The sequence below is a fragment of the Marmota flaviventris genome, chromosome 3 (genome assembly GCF_047511675.1).
Source record: "Marmota flaviventris isolate mMarFla1 chromosome 3, mMarFla1.hap1, whole genome shotgun sequence".
NCBI lineage: Eukaryota > Metazoa > Chordata > Mammalia > Rodentia > Sciuridae > Marmota > Marmota flaviventris.
This window is the reverse complement of record NC_092500.1, coordinates 59,463,489-59,487,705: the sequence shown is the minus strand read 5'-3', so window position 1 is coordinate 59,487,705 and position 24,217 is coordinate 59,463,489. Positions and strand designations below refer to the sequence as shown.

The following is a 24,217-nucleotide window of genomic DNA, read 5'->3' as shown; positions in this document are numbered from 1 at the left end:
TCTACCCTAAATGAAGAATTTTTTTTTTTTTTTTAAAGACAGGGGTCAAAATTGCTTTGGTTGGCCTCAAACTCCTGGATTAAATCAATCCTCCTGTCTCAGCCTCCAGAACAGATAGGAATATAGGCACATGCTACTGAATCCAGAAGGATCATGAGGTGCAAACATTCTCTGTGTCTTATATAGAGGAAGAGGGGAAGAAGGAGAAAGGGAAGGCAGATGGTGTCTTAATTCTACCATTTTAAAGTTCTTCCAAAAACACAGAAAGTGGATGGCTGGGAAACTCAGACAGATTGACAAGTCAGACTAAGATCAACAATTTTTAATTCTACATGTTTAATTTAATACCAAACATAAATCAAGTATATTCATCATCTTCAAAGCACTGCATCCAATTCTACCTCAATGGCAGGAATTAGGCTCAATCTGGTGTTCAGGGAATAATCTCTGGAAAGAAAATGAGAACAAGGGAATCCAATGCCTTCTAAAAAGGATGTGAAACCCCCAGACACTGTCCTAAAGCTTCCTATCTGGAAGTTGTGGTCCACTTCCAGCGGAAAAGGAACAGACCAACGAGAGGGTCCAAGGTGCCTTCTATAATTCACTTACTCCTCCGATTTGCTAAGGGGCTCTAGTCACCAAAGGATATGGTTCCCAGAACAGTAAGTCTTCAGAGAGCTGTTGGGCTACACTGAATAAAGCTGACAGAAGCAAGGACTGACTACAGAATGGTCCATCCAACATTGCTGCCTAAAAATGCCTGGGCCCTAAATCTGTGGAAGGGTCCACGACCCTGCTGCTTCCATAAGAGGAGATTCTGGGACCTCCAAATTCTGCCTTGAATTCACCATATAAAACCAAATCTATCTCTACCCCTAGGCTTCTGGCTCTTCAGTCACTCTCATCTTCATCTTCAATCAGAAACCGTTTCTTCTTTTGGAGTATTGGCGCTCCCATCTCTGGTGCTATGGGAATGACAGGGAGGAGGGAGGACATATGTTAAAGGATCAGGCAGGTGTTACAGTTTGTCTTCAGGCTGAAGTTAGGTATTTGAAGAAAAAGCAGGTCCCAGTCAGACTCCCTACCTTTGCTTCTACCCTCGTCTTCCTCCTGTTCCTCATCACTGTCCAGCAGGTGTCGCTTCTTGGTTGCTATCTTTAGCTGCTCTTTCCCACCAGGAGTTCCTTCCTCTGAAGTTACTGTAAGAGGCACAAAATTAGGGAACTGGACCTTCTAGCCCAACATGGCTGGCATGAAGTAAGTGCTTAGTAGAAGAGCTGTTGTACTACTACCCTCTGAGGGCGCAAGGTCTACTTTCTTTTTGCGGGCCAACAAGAGGGCTCTCAGGGCTTCTGCTTGGTGCTCCTCACTGGAGCCTTGCTCTCCAACGTCTCTTGGTTCTAGTTCTGGCTGCAGCTTCTCCTCCTTCTCTGGTTGACCCAAAGCAGATGCCGCTCTCCGGAGCTGAGTAGGGCTCAGTTTGGCTGGGATTCGCCAGAAAGTTTCCTACAGGGCACCAGAGGTCAAACATGACTGCAAAGTAAAAAGACTAGACTCCATTCAACAGATTATTGTTATTCATTGAATAAATATGACACTACATTGGTAAAGATTCAGAAAAGTTGTGAACTCTACTTATCATATATATATAGTGTCTAGCATAGTGCCTGCTATATTATGACATTCCCAGTAAATACAGTTAACTGAATTAATGAATGGCTCCTGATGATTGAAAGGTGAACCAGGTATGGTCCTTGCTCTCAAGGAACTCACAACCTAATGGGAGAAAGAATGAATGTGCTACAATACCATTGGATTGGGCTCTATGAGGGAATGAACAAATTTCAGTGGCCAAAGTGATTATTTTTGCTTCAGGGATTGAAAGGATTGAATGACTTCACATTGTAGTCATCCTGGATTACTTTCCATCCTTAAATGGTAGGTTTTTCTATACTAAGGACTGATAAGGACTGCTTTTCTGAGGAAATGAAAATTGAGCTTTTTCCTGGGGGTGGGGGTGATACTAAGGATTGAACCCAAGTGTACTTTACTACTGAGTTATACCCCTAGTCTTTATCATTTTTTATTTTTTAGATAGGGTCTTGCTAAGTTGCAGAGCCTAGCCTTCAACTCATGATCCTCTTGCCTCAGCTCCTGCTTTGAGCTGACTCTTGAAGAAAGGGTTGAGATTCAACAGGAAGATGGGTTGTGTGTGTATGTGTGCATGTGTGTATATATCTTTGTGTGTGGTTGGACTTTCAACAGAGGGACTGGCATTGTCAACTGTTTAGAGAAGTATAGAAAAACCTACCATGTAAGGATGAAAAGTAATCCAGGATGACTACAATGTGAAGTAACTGTGTGGGTGGAATGGTCACGGGGGCCTGCAAAGGTTGGTGTGCCATTTGGAAGTTGTGGATCAACAGAAATAGCTGCTACAGGAATCTTGTTCCGAAATGACAAGGGCAATGAGAAAGACAGAGAGGATAACTGGCTGACACTGTGACTGGTGTACTTGCCTGACCAGAGACAGGTGGCCGGATCCCTAGCTTGTACAGTAACTGCCGAAACTGTTCATTTTCCATTGCTTCCTCATTTTCTTCTGTCAGTGGTACCAGTGGAGCTGCCTGGGAGCAGCCTAGAACAGAGCCAATAGTCACATGGTAAAGATGCTAGGAAAAAACTGCCTCCATCCCACATGCAGGTCCAGTGGCTTCCAGTGCTCTAGTCCTAAAATCGTCATCTGTTCACTCACCATCTTCTTCCCGATCATCTGCTGCTCGAATCAGGCAGTTGTGGAGCCATAGGAGGGGAGCAGAAAAGCCTAAGAGCGAAAGGGAAACATATTTGGTCCCTACCCCCATCCCAACCCTCCATTTGAGACATTTCTCCCAACTAAACTCCTTACCTTCTTGATGTAGGCCTTGACCAAGGTTTTCAGTTGAAAGAAATGAGCCACCTTGGTCTTGTTCTGCATCCAAGCTTTCCTCTTTCTCTTCATCCTCCTCATTCTCTTCCTCTGGCAAGGGTTCCTCATCTTGAAGATCTTCCTGACAAAAATCTTGCAGGGACCCCTCATCTTTGGGCTGAAATTCATCAAGGGGATAGGAGATTGTGAAAAAAGAAACACCACATTTCAGTGGCATTTTCTGGTTCCTGACCACCCTGTTGGAAGGACCTAGTCAAAATAGCTTGAGGCTGGAAGAATCTTGGTGGGTAACTTCCAGGGAGCACTTCAAAGGGAGTGGGCTTGGGATGGGAGAGCCAGGGTAAGACTGTTACCATGTTGGAGGGCACCAATTTCTTCCTCCGTTTCTTGTACAACTCCCGCCTCTCAGCTACCAGCCCCAGAGCCAGAAGTTTATCCACTATTCGAGCCCGTGAGCGTTTGGCTGTTATATTCTTCATGATATGACCAAGGACATCTACAGAGAGGGAATGTGTGAATACTCTAGAACAAATGGGGAAAGGGATTAGTTAAGGATATCTGAGGTCTTAGTAAAGGAAATCAGAGGTCTCTAGAAAGAGACTAAATCAATTCACCCTAAAATGACACTTAGAGGAAGTCAACATAAGGAATCTGATAAACTTCCCTTGGGATTAGGAGGCAGGGAATAAATAAGTGGACAGATTAGTTCTCATCTCATAAGGTTCCCTGAGCATCCACCTCTCTCACCATCTGAATCCTGGAACTCCTCAAAAAGCCGTTGCAGCTCCAGCTCCTGATCTTCTGTCCACAATACAATATTGGTTCCTTTTCTGTTTAGGGAGGTTGTCATTGGAAGAGGAGGCCAGGGAATGAACTGAGGAATTTCCATCCCAGTTCCCTCCAGAGCATATGCCTACCTTTGGAAATCTTTGACACTATCAGCTAGTCCCAGCCGTACCAGGTGGTGGATGACCTGCTTTCGTGTTCTTGGAACAGTATTCAGGTGTGCCAAGATGGCTTCTACCACATCCTGACCTGAAGTGAAGAAGGTATGAGGCAGTAAAGAGGGTTCCTTATGCTCAGACTTCTATCCTCATAAACACTTCAGATCTTAAGGCCTCATACCTTCCACATCCTTATGGGCAAGGTATAATTCTCGAAGCTGAGCTTCTTCCTCAGGACTCCACACAGGGCCTCTGCGACTGGAAGACCTGAATGGGGAAAGAGGAGAGAGAGCGAAATAGATTGTTGGCCCCAAAAAAGGAGACCAAAGATCCTCCCGATCAGTTCTGAAAGGGTGAGGCAGGTAGCATGAAGTGTTCCACCTAGCAGAGGACTAATATGTGCTTCCTTCTCCTCATTTTCCTTCCACTTAGGAATCCAAAGAGGCTAGGTACGGTGGTGCATGCCTGTAATTCCAACTACTCAGGAGGCTGAGGCAGGATAAAAATTTTAAGGCCAATCTTGGCCACTTAGCAAGACCCTGTCTCAAAATTTTAAAAAAGGTCAAGGTATCAAAGATCAGTGGTAAAGTACCCTTGGCTTCAATCCCCAAGTACCAAAAACAACAATAACAACAGCTGTGTGTGGTGGCATATGTCTATGATCTCAGTGACTTGGGAGGCTGAGGCAGGAGGTTTGCAAGTTTGAGGCCAGCCTCAGCAACTTAGCAAGACCCATCTCAAAGTGAAATAATTAAAAGGGATAGAGATATAGTTCAGTGGTTAAGCACCCCTGGGTTCAATCTCCAGTGCTAATACAACAACAAAAAACAAAAGTCAAACTCAGATTTTCCCTTGGAATCTGACATTACAAGTACTAATAGTAGTATGGGAAAATGAGCAGCGTGAAAGCAGAGGGGTAATATACTAAAGAAAAGGGGACAAACATTTATGTGAATTCTTATCTCAGCACTTTTCTTTCTTTTTTGGCAGTATAGGGGACTGAACTCAGAACTTCATGTATGAGAGGCAAGTGCCCTACCACTGAGCTATGTCTATAGCCTTTCCCAGCACATTTTGGGAGAGGGCTCCTGGTGGGCCACCTTACTTCCTTCAGCAACCACCTTTATAAAGTCTGATGATGGAGCAGAAAACTAGAGCAGACAGAAGTCAGGCTCCAGCCCCTGGTCCTAGGTAAAGCATTTCATCTTCTGATCTTTACCTCTGGAAGGTAAAGAAACAGACCAAATGGCCTGCAAGTTCTTTTTTTTTTTTTTTAAATTAATTAATTAATTAATTTTTTTATTATTTGCCTGCAAGTTCTTCCAGCTCTGAACTTCTGTGATTCTGCATCACCCTCCCCTACTGCCCATCCTTCCCAATCCCTAAGCTCACCTGTCATCCAGGGAACCATAGCCCTCAGTCATCTCTCGAACCACAGCTGTGTTCTTCCAGAACAGAAGCTCCACAAAGGCTTTCTGGTTGACTGCAGCCAGTGCAAAGAACTTGCCCAGAATGTACTTGGCAAAAGTTACTAGCTCCTATAGGAGAGTAAGGCTGCTATGATGCTTCAGCCCAAATGGATACATAGACCTGGCCCCCTGGGTGTTTTCTTTCCAGTTCCCAGCTGCCCCTTCTCACTCAGACTCTTCTATCCTTCCCCGTACAGCCCCCTCAATCTGCCTGCTGGCTTCTTTACTGTGTTCTCATCTCCCAGCTACTGACACCTCAGCTTCCTTATCTCCTGAAGATCATTTATATATGATCAAGAACTCCAGTTCTTGGCAGTCCCTCACTTTGTAGGCTCCAGCAGCAGGGTCACTAAGCAGACGATTAAAGAGGCAAAAGACTGAGAGCTGGAAAAGCAGGGCTTCCATCTTGAGATCATGGGCCAGCCGGTGCAGCATCTTGACCACACAGTGATTAGTGTGGGCACTATTCTGCTGGTAGCTCCGAAGCAGCAGTACATAGGCTTGCACAACAGTTGAACATGCAAAGCTGCACCAAAACAATGAGGGAAAGGAAGTCAGAATTAGAAAGACACTGCTCATTCTAACAGCTGTACAATCACACCATCCTGGGACCAACTCAGCCCTCTGGGCCCAGACCGTTTCAGGTAGTCCAGGAAGTTAAACTCTTTCTCTGACACCTGGACGACTTGCAACTCCTCCTCCTCCTCCTCTTCCTCCTCTTCCTCTATTCCTCTTTCCTCTCGCCCCTGCTGTCCTATATAGTGAGGATTACAGGTCTCTGTTATGCTAGTGCTGGAGCACAGGTAGAAAAAGAGGGTTGTGAAGGAATGGAGACTCACGGGGCAGTGGAGCAGAGAGGATTTGTTTCAGCAACTGCATCTCTTCCTCAGGGGAAATGTTTTGAGAGCCAAATACATCTCCTTCTGGCCACACTTCTCTGGAGCACAGACAGAAAAAGGCCTTAATTATAGGAAATCTGAGTTGTAATTAGAAGCAGAAAGAATTTAGTCTTACCTTATTTATAAGCCAGAAAGATAATGCAAACTGTTACCTAAGAGTAACAGACTTTATGGAAATTTTCCTTGTAAGTTGCATTGCAAGAAAATCATGTAAGAACAAATGCAAACAATCTAAATGCTGACACTTAGTTGAGCAAATGTACATATTACACGATGGTGTTTGAAAGTCATTGACAATTACAGAAACATATCTGATGAGAATTAATGTTCAAAATATATTAAGAAGTTAAAAAGGCAGGTGTAGTAGTAGTACTTGGGAGGCTGAGGCAGGAGATTGCAAATTCAAGAATATAAATCAAAAGTAAAAAAGAAATAAAAAGGGTTGGGGATGAAGTTCAGTGGTATAGAATCCCTGAGTTCAATTCCCAGTACAGGGGGAAAAAAAAGATGTAAATCAGAACATATAATATTTCATTATTTTTGTAGAAGAAGATATATATGTATATGATATAGATAATGTCTAACATAATGAACTCCAGAAAGTTGGTCATGAAAATATTGATGGCTCCAGCACCACCAAAAAAAAAAAAAAAAAAAGTTAATGACAGTTATTTTTGGATAGAATTATCTTTATTTTTTCCCCCAATTAACTATGCTTTTTGTTATTTCTCAACAACAAATAATATACTCAAATAAGCCCATCAAAGTTCCCCAGTCACTGTTCAATACAGAGACCCAGACAGAATTTCTCTTTTCTGAAGACCAAGAACCCTGTACTACAGTGAAGGCCTCCTCATGCCCCTAAAGTCCAGGAGGATGGGTGGGCAGGGCTCTTACCGGGCAGATCTCAATAGAGCCAGGGCCTGTGGGGCCCGACCAGAAAGGAGACAGTCTTGTATCCGCACCATGGCTTCTGCTCGCTGCTCTTCCACTGGCACTTCTGAGGCCGCATCAAAGGGAACCATGGATTCTACATTGAGTTCAGGATCCTATAGATAGATAAGGTGTGGGAACAAAGGGGGAAGAAAACCCAGACTGTCTACCCAGAGCACTAGTCTTTAAAAAGATAGAGCTTCTGCAACCACCTACCTGGGTACAACACTGCAGCTGCTCAGCCAGGATCAGCCACATAGTCTCCAGCTCCTCTGGGCTATGTGGAACATTCCCAGAAGCAACAGCCTGGTCTAGAACCTTCTTTTTCTTCTTTCTCTTCTTTCGTTTGTTCTATGGGGAAAGAACTGCATGAAAATAGCAGGAGCACTAAGGAAGTCTTTTTCCCATGAATGTCTTCTCTATTACAAAACTAAGTGAATGTTCAAAGTGCCTAGTGCCTATTATGTGCTGCTCATAGGCAATGGAAGCCATAGTAAACAATACGTGTCCTCCCCGAAGGAGCTCATACTCTAGAGAAAGGCAAGTAAACAAGAAATACCTTACGAAATGGATAAGAGCTATAATGTGGATGAGCATAAAATGCCTATTTCTTGGAGTAGGAGAGTTTGCCAAAAGCAGTGATATCCTAAGGAAAAATCTAAAGGATGAATAGATTTGTTATGAGGATTAAGCAAGATACATAAAAATAAAGCCCATCATTTTTTTCTCTTAGAAAGAGAGTGAGTCAACCCCCAAATTCTGTTCCCTCAGGTCACAACTGTGAACCAGTCTTTTGTGTGAGCTCTCAGAAGTCAAATAGGATGAATGGATTGGAGGGCCCTTGAGGCTCCCACTCCATTCAAGAAACTTATAATCAGCTGTGTGAGTTGGTGCATGCCTGTAATCCCAGTGGCTCAGGGGACTGAGGTAGGAGGATTGTGAGTTCAATGCCAGACTCAGCAATTTAGTGAGGCCCTAAGCAACTTAACAAGACCCTATCTCAAAATAAATAAAAAGGGCTGGGAATGTGGCTTAGTGGTTAAGTGTCTCTGGGTTCAATCCCTGGTACCAAAAAAGAAAAAAGAAAAGAAACTTATAATCAAACACACTAAAGGTAGGAACATGAGCTCTAGAGTCTAGCCATCTACATTTGGGTATCAATAACAGTCCTTTACTCACACAATCTTGGACCACTGTGTACATGTATTCTAATGCTGTTGTGGGGATTACATGAAAACCTTAGCAGTGTTTAACATACAGTAAATGCTGGATAAATTATAGCACCATTATTACTGATAATACCACAGAGCCCTAAGTGTAAAAATACCTTTTAGCAAAGTCTCATTGGTATTGCTACCCCTTTCAAGTCCAGTTCTGATAGAATTTTAAACTGTAGCAACTAGAATTATAGGAAGGTTCTGTACAAAACATGTTGTTTTGTTTTCCAATATAGTTTTTAGTTGTAGGTGGACACAATATCTTTATTTTATTTTTATGTGGCACTGAGGATTGAACCAAGTACCTCACATGTACTAGGTGAGAGCTCTACTGCTGAGTCACAACCCCAGTCCCATAATCATTAAACTCTTATAAGTTTATGTGCCTAGAACTTAGTAGGTGTTCACAAAAAGTTTCCTGAATGAACTAAGATATTTATGGTAAACCAGGAAAAAAATCTAATGGGAAAAAGAAACCATGGTAGATTCACATGGGCAACACAAGCCTCTTGCCTTCTTATTTCAGAGTAGCTCTAACAGACCAGCTTAAGCTACATAAAATGCAAGGAGAAAGCCCCCTCTGTCCTTCACCCTCCCACACAGCTCTTTACACATCCTGCCACTGCCCAGTACCTGCACCATCAGGTTCCCACGGTTCCGACAAAACCGTTCCAACATCTTGAGGAAGAGGTGGGTGGTTTCCACCAAGTCACGAAGGAAGGAGCGGGGCTGGCATCTCTCATCAAACTTTCGAAAGAGTGCCAGGAATAGTTCTCGATACTCCATCACATAGAAAATGTTGTCTAGGAGTGGGGAAGAGAAAGGAATGGAAGGACTGGTCTGGAAACTTAGAAAAGAAAAGATGGATAAAGTTGGAACAGTGAGGAATAAGATTCTAGTCAAAGATGGGAAGGCTGGGATTAGGGATTGGGCCAGGGCCTCACTCTTGATGATGCGGCTGCTCTCTTTCACAGCCTCTTCTGGAGACATGTCCATCTCATTCACTGTGGCCAGAAGTTCCTGATAGGCTTTCAGAGCCAGGTGCATCCTATGAGTTAAAGACAAAGAAAAATGGAGGACAACTTAGGGCACTGTCTCATGAAAACATCAACCTGCCTAAAGTGCCACCCAAAACATGACCTCACTAGTGCTTGCTTCCCAGCCTGACCACCTCACCCTGTATTAGGAAAAGGTGCCATCCACAATCTAGGTGTTCACTGGGCATGGTAGCACATGCCTATGATACTATAGACTTGGGAGGCTGAGGCAGGAGGATGGCAAATTCAAAGCCAGCCTGAGGAACTTAGTGAGGCCCTATTTCTAAATAAAACAAAACAAAAACAAAAACAAAAGTCTGGAGATATGGCTCAGTAGTTAATTAACCCTGGTTTCAATTCTGGATACCAAAAGAAAAAATGTGTGTGTGTGTGTGTATGTGCGTGTGTGTGTATTCAGACTCTCACCCAGACCTAGATGCTCACTGTGATCCCAATATTATCCCTCTCACCGTCGTGCCCAGGAGGAGGCTTCCTTGCGGTCAGTCAGCATCATCTCATAGTAGTTGGTGAGGTTCTGCTCAATGAAATGGAAGGTACGGACACTGAGGGTCTCTGAAACCAACCCTGGCTGAAAGGAGGCAGCTCGATTGAAGGCCATAAAGAAAGCCAAGGCCCACATATAGTAGGTCTCATCATGTTGCTGAGCTTTCTCTCGAAGCAGGTGATCCTAACATAAAAAAAAAAAAAAAAAAAAAAAAAAAAGATCACCATTATCCCAGGGCTTCCACCTTCTTCCTGGCCTGATGATGGGGTAGATCGTGGACACCACTATAATATTTCTCTAGGATCCACAAATTCCAATTCTCTCTTCTCCCCATGTCCTCCTCCCCTTCCTCTGGGTCAATTCTACAAGCCCTTCTTGTCATGCTAATAACCCACTCCCTCTGCATCGTCACCATCTCTCAGGTGCACACTATCTCCTTCCCACTATAAAATCCAGGGACAGCCTCCCACAGGTGCCTACCTGGGTTGCCCTTCTTACCCTCACTGGCCCCATCACCTCTCTATTCCATCCCTGATGGCCTCCATATCTTTCCCAGACTCTCACCTTTACCAAACCCATAAGCCGGTTATAACAGTTCTCCAGGAACTCAGAGCAGAAGTCTCTGAGGAAGAGTCTCACATTGAGGGCAGAGCGGCGCTGAACGGACAGCTCCTGGGCAGCCCGGCGACGTCTGGGCACCCTTCGGGGCTGCTTTCCCAAATCTGAACTGTAGTTTCGAAGCTGGGGGTGTGGGGCAGGGATTAGATGTATCACAGCTCTTTCCATATCCCTGGTACTGCAATTTCCTCAGAAGAAACTCTTATTAGAAAGTTTTCTGTGAAGACTTCAGTAAAGACAATGTGGCTAATGCCAGAGGCTCTACTTCTGCTGTCACCAACTTTCTAAGGCTAAGAATGGAGATGCTTTAAATCCACAGATGGTCATTCTTAGGCCCTGCAACTCCAGTGTTCCCATTCCAAATGTGCAAATACTTACATTGTGAAGGCCTTTGTGAAAGATGAGGTCCCTCTCCCCAATGGATTTCAACCCTTGGACAATGTAGGAGCCCCCAAATCGAGAATGCCTGCAGGGGAACAGCAGCAACAAAGGAGGCCAGAGAGATTTTTCAATTCTCTGGAAGCTTTGTTTCACTCTCTTTCATCAGCAGCTCAAAATGAGTTAAAGCTGTAAAATGTTATTCAGTCTCCAGTGTCTTAGATCTGGCCCCCAAGTGCTCAGCATTCCTTGCCACAGGACAGGAACACAGGTAGAGCAGCTCTCAGTCACCTACCTGTTGCCTCGTTGGAGGGCTCGAGTCTTCTTCTCTGCCATCTCTCGTTGGCGCAACACCTCCAGTTCTGCCACATCTGTGCTCCGCTCCTGAGCTAAGCGTCCCTGCCCTACTCCTGCCAGCTGCTCAGGGTTCTACATTTGGAAGAAGCAGGAAAAGAGTCAGAAGGACAGTCATTTCTTATCCTGAGTTCACTCCTGATAAGGATGGAAAGAATGATCAAAACAGGACTGGTGATGGGACTCTATACTGAAGACACAGCTACTCTACCCATTGCTAATTTCCCTAGATAATTCAGCCATTACTATAAAAGCAATGCTGACCATGTAGCAGAAAAGTGCCTGTGCAAAAGGACAATAGGCCTGGGTCTTACCTGATCACGAAACATAAGGGAGACAATCTCTAGTACATGCAGGCTCCACTGTTGCTCGGCAGGTGAGCTGGCCAAAAAGAGGAGAAGGTCATCCAGGCCACTAAGGTGAATAGCCCAGAGAAGCTGGTCATGGACACTGGCATCATCATCGATCCTCTGAGCAATGAGAGATGAGAGGAAGAAAGGGCATTCAGTTCCACAGCTCTTCCTGGAAGCTCTGCACCTGATTTCTTTGCCAAGGTTCTTCCCGTAGACTTGTCAGATGCAGAAAAGCCCAAAAAGGGCAGTTCAATCTAACTTAGACCACCTGACCCTCACCTTCTCTTGGTCAAAGTCAGCTGGAACATGGAGAATATTTCTGACCAGCAGTAGGATCCGCTCAATCAGCAAGTTGTCTTCCTCCTGTCGTTCCTCCCAGCCCTAGTCAGAAGGAGGAGAGTTAGAAGAAGAGACTCCATGTGGAAGGCAGGTGGTATCCACCAGGGCTGGGGGACCAAGGTACAGAAGAGAATCAGAATAAAAAAGAAAGAAAAGAAAGATTAAAACAGTCCTGAGGCAGTCAGAGACTATGGAGTAGACGATCATATCCCCAACAACTAGGATCACACCTCCAGTTTCAGCATCTTCACCTCTGATAATGGTCCCAGGGGCTCCTACAGAGCAAACACTCACCAGTTGCAGCAGCTCATACAAGGTTTCACTGAGGATTCCAAAAGTCTTCTCATTGGCGAAGGCCTGTGGAACAGTGAACAGATCTCACATAGTGTCTGTACCTTCTTCCCCTACTGCACCACAATCTGCCCCAGGGACTCTGAAGGACGATCTCACCTCTTTGTAGGCCTGTAGATAAGTGAGCACCTGTATAAAGTGGTGGCGCATGCTGGGCTCCTTAGGCACACTGCTAAAACAGAGCAAGGCTGGTTGTGTCAAGTTTACCATCAGTCTGGGGAGACAATGAAGGAAGAAGTCATTAGGCTTCCTTGCCAGGAACAAGCACCAAAACCTATCAGCTTAAATACAAATGCTGGCATGTGGTTAAAAAAAAAGCTAGGGAATGAACCTGATAACAGCATCAAAGAGAGGCTTATCCTTGTGGTGCTGGGTAAGAATGGGTAAGAGGTCACTCTGCATTATCTGGAATGCTCCTAGCTGCTGCCGCACATCTCTCGTCTCATCTTCATGCCTCAAGTACCGGATCAAATCCTTCACACTCTCTTCAGAGACAGAATAAACACATACCTCAAAAACTGGACAAAGTTCCACCCAGGCCCATATGCTTTTCATACTTATAGCTTGAGAAATTCAACAGACCACCTCAATTCAAGCAATTTTTTTAAAAAAAAATCTGACTCCTCAAAAAGGTACTCACCTAAACAATCTGGTTCTTTGTGATAAGTGTCTCCCTCCAAGTACCCAAGGGCACTACACGTGGCTAGAAGTTCACAGTTCATCATGTACAAGTCCATACATCAGAAGACCACCAAAGGAGAAGTAAGGATAATAGAGACAGAGGAGACAAAAATGGAGAGACCTGCAGAGACAAGAAAAAAATGAATGCAGCATCCTCTCTGTGAAGAACAGAGAGGAACAGGACAGGGCAATAATGGTCGGAATATTTGAGCAAGATCCCCAAATGCCTCATTTTGGTCAGAACCAAATGTACTTCTCCCAGTCTCAGGCTCTTTTTTTTTTTTTGGTGCCAGGGATTGAACCCAGAGCCTGGCACATGCTAAGCAAATGTGCTGCCACTGAGTTACAGAGCAACCCTTCAGGGAAAGCTTTAAATTAAGGCTATTATTTGATAAAGACAAAGAGGCTGGAGCCTATGAATTAAGCACCTGCCCCATACTCTAACCTGGATCTAAAACTGTAGAAATAGTCTGTTTAAGAGTTTAAACAACTTCATAGGAAAAAATGACTAGAGAAGGACATCGGCTCTGAAATTTTTACCCTTAGAGAGCTCAAATGGTCAGACTGGACCCCCATCTTTCTTAACTCTTCTATACATAGTCACAGCTTTGACATGTACAAGAATTAAGAAAACCCAGCTCTGACTACACAGTGAGCCTACTTGGTATATGATACATCCTAGAAGCCCTTGGCCGTCTCAGGCACTGGGAATGTGGAAATCAAAGTTCCTTCACTCTCCTCCCAAAGTTACTCACTTGGTAATCTTAGTTGAAGTCAGAGCCTAACAGAATGGGAAGGAAAAGGAGTGAATAGGAACCAGCACACTCCCTAGAATATCTCCAGAGCCTGGGACAGTGGTGCATACCTGTAACCGAAGCAATTCAGGAGGCTGAAGCAGGAGGATCAAAAGTTCAAGGCCAGCCTCAGTAACTAAGTGAGGACCTAAGCTACTTAGTGAGGACCTAAACTACTTAGTGAAATCGTCTTAAAATAAAAAATAGAAAGATCTGGGGATGCAGCTCAATGGCAAAACATCCCTGGGTTAAATCCCCAATTAAAAAAAAAAAAAAGAAAGAAAGAAAAAAGAAGAAAAATCACTTCCTTTTTCTGAAGCTTATTCCTTTTTATTCAGATTTTTAAACCCTCAGATAGTTAAATAGGCACAGATCCAGAATACTTGGCACTCGGAACTGGACATTAATAAGACAGATGCACACGAACACATAATATTCTTTACCCTGCTCCTGTGGAAAATCAGGAATACTAATCAATCCAGTCTTCTAGGGCACCTTCAGCTGCACTGCTCTCTGCCCTTAATGGCAACCTCTAGAAAGACCTTTCCTGGCTCCCATACCTACCTCTAGACACCGACTTCACTTCTGTTCCTTGGCAGGAAATGGGTAGTGAGTTTCCAAAGCACTAAGGTTTAATGTCTGATGTTATCTCTCTGCATTTATGTAACTGGTCTACTTCAGGTTGCCTACTATCCTTCCACCCCCACCCAGTGGTAACCTACTTTCTGACTGCTCAGTCTAGCAATATAAGAAACCATTAAAATACTCACTGAGTGACCAGGAGGACGGAAAGGAGACTTCTCTTTCCCATTTAGTCTCAGAGACTAAAAACTCTGAGGCCTGGGCCCTGAAGAAGAGGTTCAATATATAAGGTCCCTGACTCTATGTGCATACCCATACATGCATGCATGCACACACACATGCACCCAGATGGAAGGGCTTCCCTGTCTGCTCTCTTCAATCCATAGCCTAGGAAGCTGACAAAGAGAGAACAGAGCTGGGGGTGCAGCTCAATGGTACAGCACTTGCATAGCATGCATAAGGCCCTGGATTAGACACACACACACACACACACACACACACACACAAAAACCCAAACAAACCAGGTGCAGTGGCACATACTTGTAAGCCCAGTAGCTTGGGAGGCTGAGACAGAGGATCACAAGTTCAAGGCCAGCAAGGCCCTAAGCAACTTAGTAAGAGCCTGTCTCAAAATAAGAACAAAAAGGTATGGAATGTAGCTCAGTGGTAAAACACCTCTGGGTTAAATCTCCAGAATCCAAAAAACCAAAACCCAAAAAAACAGACATTAGAGCTATAAAGAGGCAAGTCAACATGTTCTCCTCATGAAAGGGCATCACAAAATCTGGCTCTGAAAGGTGTGAAATGATAGTCTTCTAACAATAGAGACAAAGCCATGTCTGGGCTTTGTTTTACACAGTCCTCCCAGCTACCCTCCCGCTTTTTTTTTTTTTTTTTTTTTTTGCGGTGCTGGGGATTGGACCCAAAGCTTTGTGCATGCAAGGCAAGCACTCTATCAACTGAGACCTATAGCTGCAGCCCACTACCCTCCCTCTTTATCTTGGTTCCTCCACTGTAGACCAATTCTAAATAAGGATTCAATATTTGCAAAATACAGCCCCAGCAGAGCACTCAAACCTCTGCTTCCCATATATCACTTTACCTGAAAGGCAAAAACAACAGAGGTGGTAACAACCACCATTTCTGGGAGAAAAAAAAGGACATAGGGACAAAGCAATCTTGGCAGATAGAAAGCAAGAGGGTATATAAGAAAGCTAGGACTTCTGGTTCTAATCCCCTGCAGTTCTGAGTGTAATAGGCAAAGTACAAGAAATGGGTCAGAGCAAGCCAGGGGCTCCCAATTTGGGCCATTCTTTAGAACTGGGATAAAAGAGCTTTCAACAGGAGTTTTAGTCCTCCCTGGTACAAATAGTATTTAAAAAATTAGCAACTGACAGAAAACTTAGGGGTTCATACCCTTTCTTTCCTTCCTTCCTTCCTCCCTCCCTCCCTTCCTCCCTTCCTTCTCAGAAGGAAAAGTAAGTTTGTTCTCTCTTTTGTACTGGGGATTGAAGCCAAGGGTACTTTAACACTGAGCTGTATCTCCAGCCCTTTTTAATTTTTTTACTTTGAGACAGGGTCTCACTAAGTTGCTTAGGGCCTCACTAAATTGCTGAGGCTGGTCTCTAAATTGCAATCCTTGGGCCTCTGCCTCCCGAGTCACTGGAATTATGGGTGTATGTTATTGTACCCAGCATTCTCTTGCTACTCACTCAATCTGTCTGGCTTCACCTTCCTCTCCTGAATTATGAATAATCTGACTATTGACATTATACCAATATCACACATACCCAGCCAAAACAATTCTACTCAGATCCATGGCTTCATTGTCTCCTCTAGCTATTGGGAACGCCACAAACATACATGTTCCAAGACATACAATCCTGCTCAGGGCTTATTCCCTATCCTGGAGGTCTCTTCTCCTTTCTTCCTTATCTCCAAAAGTTATGAGCCTATGTGACCCTTGAGATCCAGCTCAAATGTCACTCCTCCAATGGGTGCAGTAATGCACACCTATAATTCCAGTGGTTCAGGAGGCTGAGGCAGCAGGATCTCAGGTTCAAAGCCAGCTTCAGCAACTTAGCAAGGCCCGAATAAACTCAATGAAACCCTATCTCAAAATGAAAAGGGCTGGAAATGCCAGGCGCAGTGGCACACACCTGTAATCCCAGCAGCTCAGGAGGCTGAGGCAGGAGGATCAAGAGTTCAAAGCCACCCTCAGCAAAAGTGAGGCACTAAGCAACTCAGTAAGACCCTGTCTCTAAGTAAAATACAAAATAGGGTTGGGTATATGGCTCAGTAGTCGAATGCCCCTTGGTTCAATTCCTGGTACCAAAAAAAAAAAAAGAGTCAAACACAAAAGGTTACGTTTTTTTTTTAAGTGCAGACTTAAATCTTTTTTAAAATTTATTTTTATTTTTTAGTTGTAGATAGACACAATATCTTCATTTTATTTTTATGTGGTGCTGAGGATCAAACCCAGGGCCTCCCACTCTACCACTGAGCCACAACCCCAGCCCCCAAAAGGTTACATTTTATATGAATCCATTTATATTAATGTCCAGAATGAGAAAAACTATAAAAATAGAAATAGATTATTGGTTGCCAGGGACAAAAGGGAATGAAGAATAACTACTAATAAGCATAGGGTTTGTTTTAGGCATGATGAAAATGTTCTGATGTTAAATAGTAAAGATTGTACAACTATGAATATATTAAAAACAAGGTTAAAACAATGAATTTTAGGGCTGTGGTTGTAGCTCAGTAGTGAGCACTTGCCTAGCATGTGTGAGGAACCGAGTTTGATTTTCAGCACCACATAAGAAACTAAATAAATAAAACAAAGGTATTCTTTCCATCTACAACTAAATAAATAAATAAATTTTATAGTATGCTAATTATATTTCAATATAGCTATTATAAACAACTCTCCACACAATTATTCTGTTTTCAGTGTTTTAATACCAAAAAGCTAAGGACAAAGTCTCAGGATAAATTCAAGCCCTTTGAATTTAACTAATTTGACTTTATGAAAAACCTCATTTATATTGTCTTTACTTTCATATTTCATCATAGATGAGATGGGAACTTTATCAAACACCTTAGACCCAATGGATCTGGATATTTAAAAAAATGTTAGTTACTTTCCCCACTCAACTAAGTATCAAGCAATTCAGATAAAGCATTATTGATCTGAAATTAATAGTTATAGGCCTCAGAATGCAAAAAATAAAAGGAAAAACGGATAAATATTAAATACATTTACAATTCAAAGAGAAAATTAAATTACTTTTTTAAATATTTATTTTTTAGTTGTAGTTGCACACAATATGTTTATTTTATTTTTTATGTGATGCTAAGGATAGAACCCAGGGCCTCCCACATGCCAGGCGAGTGCTCTACCACTGAGCCACAACCCCAGCCCCAATAAAATTAACTTACTTTTTGAAAACAAAATAAAACAAAGCACTCTGTCCCAAACCAACCTTGTTCCAAGCACTCACTGAGAATTAATACGCTTGGGAAGGCAGTTAGCACTTCTGACTTAACCCAAACCTTACTTTCCTTCTCAGTAAAATGAAAAAACAATAAAAATACCCACCCTCATATATTTTAAATATGGTCATGTAAAACAGTGCAGTTCACACTACTCCCCATCCACAACTGCTGGTAGTCTTCATCAAGACACTTTAAGAACAAATCACTCGCCCGGCGCACACCTGTAATCCCAGTAGCTCAGAAGACTGAGAAGGGAGGATTCTGAATTCAGCCAGCCTCAGCAATTTAGCAAGGCCCTATCTCAAAAAGTAAAAGAGCTCAGTGGTTAAACACCTCCGGCTTCAATCCCAGGTATCAAAAAAAAAAAAAAAAAAAAGAAAAGAAAAGAAAGAAAGCACTAGCATTTAGGGTTTCTGAGAACAATTTGACTGACTTAGTTTTATGTTCAAATAAATTAATAATCTAAAAAGCCTGTATTCCACATATCTTTTTTTCCATTTTATTTTTCTAGTAATTGTATTCTATAGAAGTGTTTTTATGTATTTTTATTGGTACTAGGGATTGAGTGCCACCGAGCCACTTCTCTAGCCCCTAAAAGAACTTTAGAGTATTGATCTGCAACAGCTTGAAGGAAAAATCTGCCTAGCCCCTTACCAAGATAGTTTTGAGAAGCAGTGATATTAACCATACTACCCAGTGACAAGTATCAAGTGAGTACCCCAGCGAGTACTAGGAATTGAACCCAGGGAGGCTTTATCACTGAGCTACATCCCCAGCCCTTTTCTTTCTTTCTTTTTTTTTTAATATTTACGTTTTTGTTTTAGGTGGACAAATATCTTTATTTATTTTTATGTGGTGCTAAGGATCGAACCCAGCATCTCACGCATGCCAGGCCAGCGCACTACCACTTAAGCCACATCCCCAGCCCCTCATTTTTTGAGACAGAATCTCACTAAGTTGCTTAAGGCCTTGATAAATTACCAAAGCTGGCCTCAAACTTGCAATCCTCCTACCTTAGCCTCCCTGGCTGCTGGGATTACAGGTGTATGCCACTGCACCTGGTGTGACAACCCCAAAATATTAATTTCCTCTCCTTCTGTAAGATTCTAAATGAAGTGCCTTCTAGGCAAAAGATAATGCCATGCAGGTGGAGAGACACTGCTCAAGAAATTTATTTACAGAATGGAAAACTACACAATATAGAAGAAACAAAGTAAGAAAAAAGGTTGCTAAGGGTAGTGGCACAACCCAGCAGTCTGGCAGACTGAGGCAGGAGTATCACAAGTTCAAGGCCAGCCTTGGCAACTTAGCAAGACTTTATCTCAAAATTTAAAAATTAAAAAAAAAAAAAAAAAGGGTTAGAAGTGTAGCTCAGTGGTAAAGCATCCCTGGGTTCAATACTACTGGGGTGGGGGGAAAGTAAGAGATAAGGCAGTATAGGCTCTAAATAAGTGATACGGGGGGAAAAAAATGGAAAACTAGGACTCTTTCAAGGTAAAGTGACCACGGAGATTGTCACTGGAAGTGTGATTAAAACTGAGATTTTGAAGGTTGCAGCACAAGGATTCAGGAAGCCAAGAAGAGGAGATGGAGAACTGCCAGAGCAAAAACAAAGGAACCAGGCTAGGGCTGTGGTAGAGTGCTTGCCTGGCATGTGTGAGGCCCTGAGCTCGGGTCCTCGGCACCACATAAAAAAATATTAGACAAACAACAATAACAACAACAACAACAAAACCCAAAGGAACCACTGTGGATAGATAAGTCTCAGGAAAGCATTGGAAGGGGGTTAGAATTGGCTTTTGGGAAAATCTTGCCTTGTTCATCAATTCAAAAATTTAGAATAAATAAATAAGGGAGCCACTGAAGATTTCTTTCTTTCTTTCTTTGTACTGGGCATTGAACGCAGAAGAACTTATCACTGGGCTACATCCCTGGTTCTTTTTATTTTGAGACAGGATAGAAGTTGCGAAGTGTCTCAATAAGTTGTTGAGGTTGGCCTGGACTATGCAATCTTCCTGCCTCAACCTCCTGAATTGCTGGGATTATAGGCGTGTACCACCATAACTGGCACTGCTGAAGATTTCCGAGTTGGAAAACAAAATGATTAAAACAGAGAAACATATATCCTACAATCACTGCATGTCAAACAGTTCAGCCACTCTCCTGTGTGGCCTTAATCTCTTCCTTTCACTGCACACTCTCTGCAAAAATCACAAACTCAAAGCAACAACTGTTTTCTACTACACTCTTTTGAGTCAAATCTAGACTCAGATTTGCTGGAGAAAACCACACCACCCTGTACAATACGTGACAAATGTACAGCATCCAACCTGAGCAGGACTCAGTCCGGTCACTTTCTCACTTCTTTCCCAGGGGACAGCTATTTCTAATTTTCACCATCATTCTTAAGCACTTTACCCCACTGCTCCCCATGCCTCTCAGCTGGTGTCTCTGTCCCTTTCCTCTTAGGAACAATTAAGGTCATCAGACAAGAACTCTCAACTCCCCCTACCACGCCTAAAAACATATTTCACTTACCTACCCTAACATCTTTGCTTCTAATCTAAGCCCTTCATTTGTTATCTTGATCAATTATCTCCTGTCCCTTATTTGATTCTCATTTCTCAATTATTTCCAACTTTTCCTTTATATCAGCCCCACGCCCACATATTATGAGTTGCTCAAAATTCTTCTAATTTAAGCAAGGAGGAGGGAATCCAACATAAAACATACCTTCCCTTGGCCCCCTCCCATCCTGAAGAGTTCATGCTCCATTGGCCTACATCTTCAGTCTTCTCTTTTCTCTCTACATAGCTTCCTTGGGCAAACTTATCCATGCCCCCTGCTTCAACTACTATACAAGTCAGTAGCCAGCCAATCTGTATCCCTGGCCCTTCTAAGTTCCCAAGGCACTAATCTCAAATGTTAAACGGACTCAAAAATAGCATCCTCTACTTTTATGTCTCAAGGACATCTTAAATTCAACATGTCCAAAACTAAACTCATTTTCCCCATAAGTCATCTTCACTTCTGTTTTGGATCTAGGTATCACCTGGCTTCTCCATATAAAAGGAACCTCTTTTCTCTTTTGTGCCATATACAGAATTCCATCATGGCACTTACACCTAGGTATCACCTTGGATACTTCCATCTCTCCTTAATTTCCTTAAGCTCCTCTATATACCCTGCCTCTCCACACTGCTACTAACTCAAGTCTGTATGTCTCTTGCTTAGATTACTCAACTGCTTCCTAATCTCTTTCTGTCTGATCCTTTCCCTTAAATCTAGCCACAAGATTGTTACTTGATTTGGCCATATGACCCACCCTACTTAAAACCCTTCAAATAAAAAAAAATTAAAAAATATTTTTAAAAAAACCCTTCAAATAGGGTTAGGGGTGTAGCTCAATAGTACAGCATGTATGTGGTTAGCAAGCATGAGGTCAACCCTAGCACAAAAACAAAATAAAACCTTCAGTGGATACATAAGAAACTTCAGGTAGTTGTGGTGGTGCTCGCCTGTAATTCTAGCTATTCAAGAAGCTGAGGCAGGAGGATTTTGTGAGTCCAAGAATTTAAGGCCAGCCTGGTTAACATGGAGTGATCCCAAGAAAAGAAGAGACGATAAGTAAGTAAATAAATAAATAAGAAAAACAAAGAAAGAAAAGGATAGAAAAAACAAAAAGGATTTAAAAAAAAAAAAAAACAAAACAGAAAGAAACAAAAGAGAAGAGCTGGGTAAAGTGACTATGCCGTAATTCCAGCTCCCTGGGAAGCCAAGGCAGGGCCATAAATTCAAGGACAGTCTCTGCAATTTATCAAGAACCTATCTCAAAAAAAAAAAGACCCCACATGCCTGTAATCCCAGTGGCTCTGGAGGATGAGGCAGGAGGATCGAAAGTTCAAAGCCAGCCTCAGCAATTCAGCAAGGCCCTGGCCAACTCAGCAAGACTCTGTCTCTAAATAAAATATAAAAAAGGGCTGGGGAGCTCAGTGGCTAAGCGCCCCTGGGTTCAATCCCCAGTACCAAAAAAGAAAATTTAAAAAAGGAAAAGAAAAGGGGAAGAAACTTCATAGCAACACCTCTGGGAATAAATGGGAGATCTAGAGTTAGAAAAAAATTTCTTTCATGTTGATACTATTGGAATTGTTTACCATTAACATGCACTACTATAAAAAAACTAAAGTTTTGATGACCCTCAACACAAAGTTCTTCATGATATCCCAGCAGTTATCTTTCAAGCTTCTTGCTCAAGTTATTCGTATATCCAGAACACCCTTCCATCAACCTAGAGTCTGTCAAATTCTCTTTTTTCTAAGACCAAGTCTGGCTAAATTGCCCAGGCTGGCCTGGAACTTGTAATCCCTCCCACTTCAGCCTGCCCAGTAGTAGAGTAATCGGAGTATACTATCACACCCCCAACTTATTGAATTCTCTTTTGAAATGGCCCAAATGGCAATTCTTCCTGGCTTCTCCATATAAAAGGAACCTCTTTTCTCTTTTGTGCCATATATAGAATTCCATCATGGCACTTACACCTCTGTTAGTCTCTCATATAATAGTTTATATTCGTTTAAAATGTCTGTGTCTGTCTCCTTCCACTAGCCTCAGATTCCCTGAGGACAGGAATTGTTTCTTATTCATCTTTGAATTTTCAGAACCTGGTTATGAGATCAAAATTTCCAGGTGTGGCTTGGGCAAAAATATTTCGAAAATGCTCCTCAGGTGATTTTAATTTAATCTGCTGTTAACAACTGCACTAAATGTAAACTTTTGGGAGTTGTATCCAGAGGCTCTTTACCACTGGGCTACACATCCCTAGCCCTTTTTAAAAATTTTTTTATTTTAGGACAGAGCCTTGCTACATTGCCCAGGCTGGTTTTGAACTTGTGATCTTCACGCCTTAATGTAGGAATGCATCACCAAGCCCCACTAAAATGTTAACTTCTTGATCTCAGGAATCATCATGACTAGCACAATGTAGGTGCTCAATAAATGCTTTACTAAACTTAAGTAGACAAGTCTAAAGTTGAGGATGCAACTGGAGATTTGGAGGCATTAGGATATATAGGATAGTATTTGAGTGAGGAGTGAGAGGAGTAAGGAAATAAGGAACTCTGTCACTGTAATGCAGAAGACTCTCACTTCTATGTTTTTGCTACCAAAATGAATTCCTCAAGGGCAGGAATTCTGTCCTATGCATCTCTACATACTTGACGCTGAGTACACTGCATAGTACAGATGAGGGGCTCAGTAACATTTTATTGAGTTCAGAGCCACTGATAGTAAAGGGAGATACAATATTTCATGGACACAAGGGAGAAAGTGATCAGCTTGGTGTGGGAAGGCTGGATAAACTGAATTTCAGAGGGACAAGACAAGTTATGTGGCCGAAAAACAACAATAACTTCCAAGAAGAGGTCACAGGAGGATCATAGATACTAGGTATGAAAGTGTATAATGCAGATACACCCTTTCCCTGTGACTGTGAGTCAAGCGCAAGACATAAATGTCATGTTTTTAGAAATGAGGCTTTAAAGGTCAGAAACAGATTATGAAAGGCCCCTTATGCCACCTAAGAATTTACTCCTGTGAATGGCCAAAACGGAGCCTTAAAGTTAACGTTAAACAACAAGTTTAACTTTTTTTTTTTTTAAAGGTACTGGTGTCAGTATGAAAGGCAGAATAAACAATTGGGAGAGAGAGAGAGACTCAAGAGATGGAGCTTAATTAGTGACTAAAGGTCTGGTTGACAAACCCGAATAGAGGCCGTATCTTACTTAAACTTTCCACCCAGGATAAAAGGGAGAGGGAACGTAATTCATTCTTTTTAAAAAATTCGAGATTTAAATCAAGCGGCCTGTGAACTCCGACCCCTGATGACCATCAGGCCTCTCACGTTTCTTCGAGTCTGAACCGGATGTGGAGTTCCGAAGTGAAAACCCAAAAGAACCTTCTGCTCTACTTTCAGGGCTCCAAGCCCCTAGTCATCACAGTCCCATCCACTGGGACCCCAAGGTGTGCAAAGCAGCGTGGGAGGGGTGCAGTGAGAGTTCAACACCGCGCCTGGAACCGCGGAGGCGAGCCCGAGAAGGCGCAGGGTAGGAATGCGCGTGCGCGCTTAGAGACGCGTCCAGCCCTCGGCCTTTAAACCCGATGGCGGGAACTGGGACTCGGCGCCTCCCAAGCCTGTCCCCGCGATTTCGAGAGGACCTCAGTCCACCCAGAACCCTTTTGCCACACACACTCACCCGCTCTCGCGGGTCCTCCGGAGCCTCTCAGACCCAGCTGCCCTCAGGCGCTGGACTACAACATTTCCCGCCACCAGACACAGGA

At 42.9% G+C, this 24,217-nt stretch overlaps 1 protein-coding gene across 5 annotated transcripts; it reads right to left on the bottom strand.

The window, feature by feature from the left end:
* Window positions 1-307: 307 nt before the first annotated feature.
* On the bottom strand, window positions 308-24,217 carry Timeless (timeless circadian regulator). 5 transcript variants are annotated; one of them, XM_027926626.2, is made up of 30 exons: window positions 24,133-24,217; window positions 12,967-13,128; window positions 12,658-12,811; window positions 12,426-12,540; window positions 12,270-12,332; window positions 11,916-12,017; window positions 11,598-11,753; window positions 11,225-11,358; window positions 10,930-11,017; window positions 10,498-10,674; window positions 9,899-10,116; window positions 9,336-9,439; window positions 9,025-9,194; window positions 7,391-7,525; window positions 7,139-7,290; window positions 6,182-6,279; window positions 5,979-6,096; window positions 5,667-5,868; window positions 5,266-5,411; window positions 4,055-4,140; window positions 3,847-3,964; window positions 3,677-3,759; window positions 3,283-3,425; window positions 2,909-3,086; window positions 2,756-2,824; window positions 2,520-2,638; window positions 1,293-1,506; window positions 1,086-1,199; window positions 874-965; window positions 308-447 (listed from the first exon to the last, which is right to left on the bottom strand). In XM_027926626.2, exons 2-29 carry the CDS (start codon window positions 13,061-13,063, stop codon window positions 892-894), a joined length of 3,627 nt encoding a protein of 1,208 aa, XP_027782427.2. In that variant the 5' UTR covers window positions 13,064-13,128; window positions 24,133-24,217; the 3' UTR covers window positions 308-447; window positions 874-891. The 5 variants fall into 5 exon arrangements, with proteins under 5 accessions (XP_027782427.2, XP_071465862.1, XP_071465864.1 ...); XM_071609761.1 differs by having other exon boundaries at window positions 308-965; XM_071609763.1 differs by lacking the exon at window positions 24,133-24,217 and adding an exon at window positions 23,781-23,814 and having other exon boundaries at window positions 308-965.

Coding starts and splice junctions, on each gene's coding strand:
- Timeless (XM_071609761.1), bottom strand. CDS start 13,063: ATGGACTTGTACATGATGAACTGTGAACTTCTAGCCACGTGTAGTGCC. Junction 11,359..11,597: donor CCCTTATGTTTCGTGATCAG/GTAAGACCCAGG, acceptor TTCCAAATGTAG/AACCCTGAGCAGCTGGCAGG. Junction 1,507..2,519: donor GGCCACCTGTCTCTGGTCAG/GCAAGTACACCA, acceptor GGTGCCCTGTAG/GAAACTTTCTGGCGAATCCC.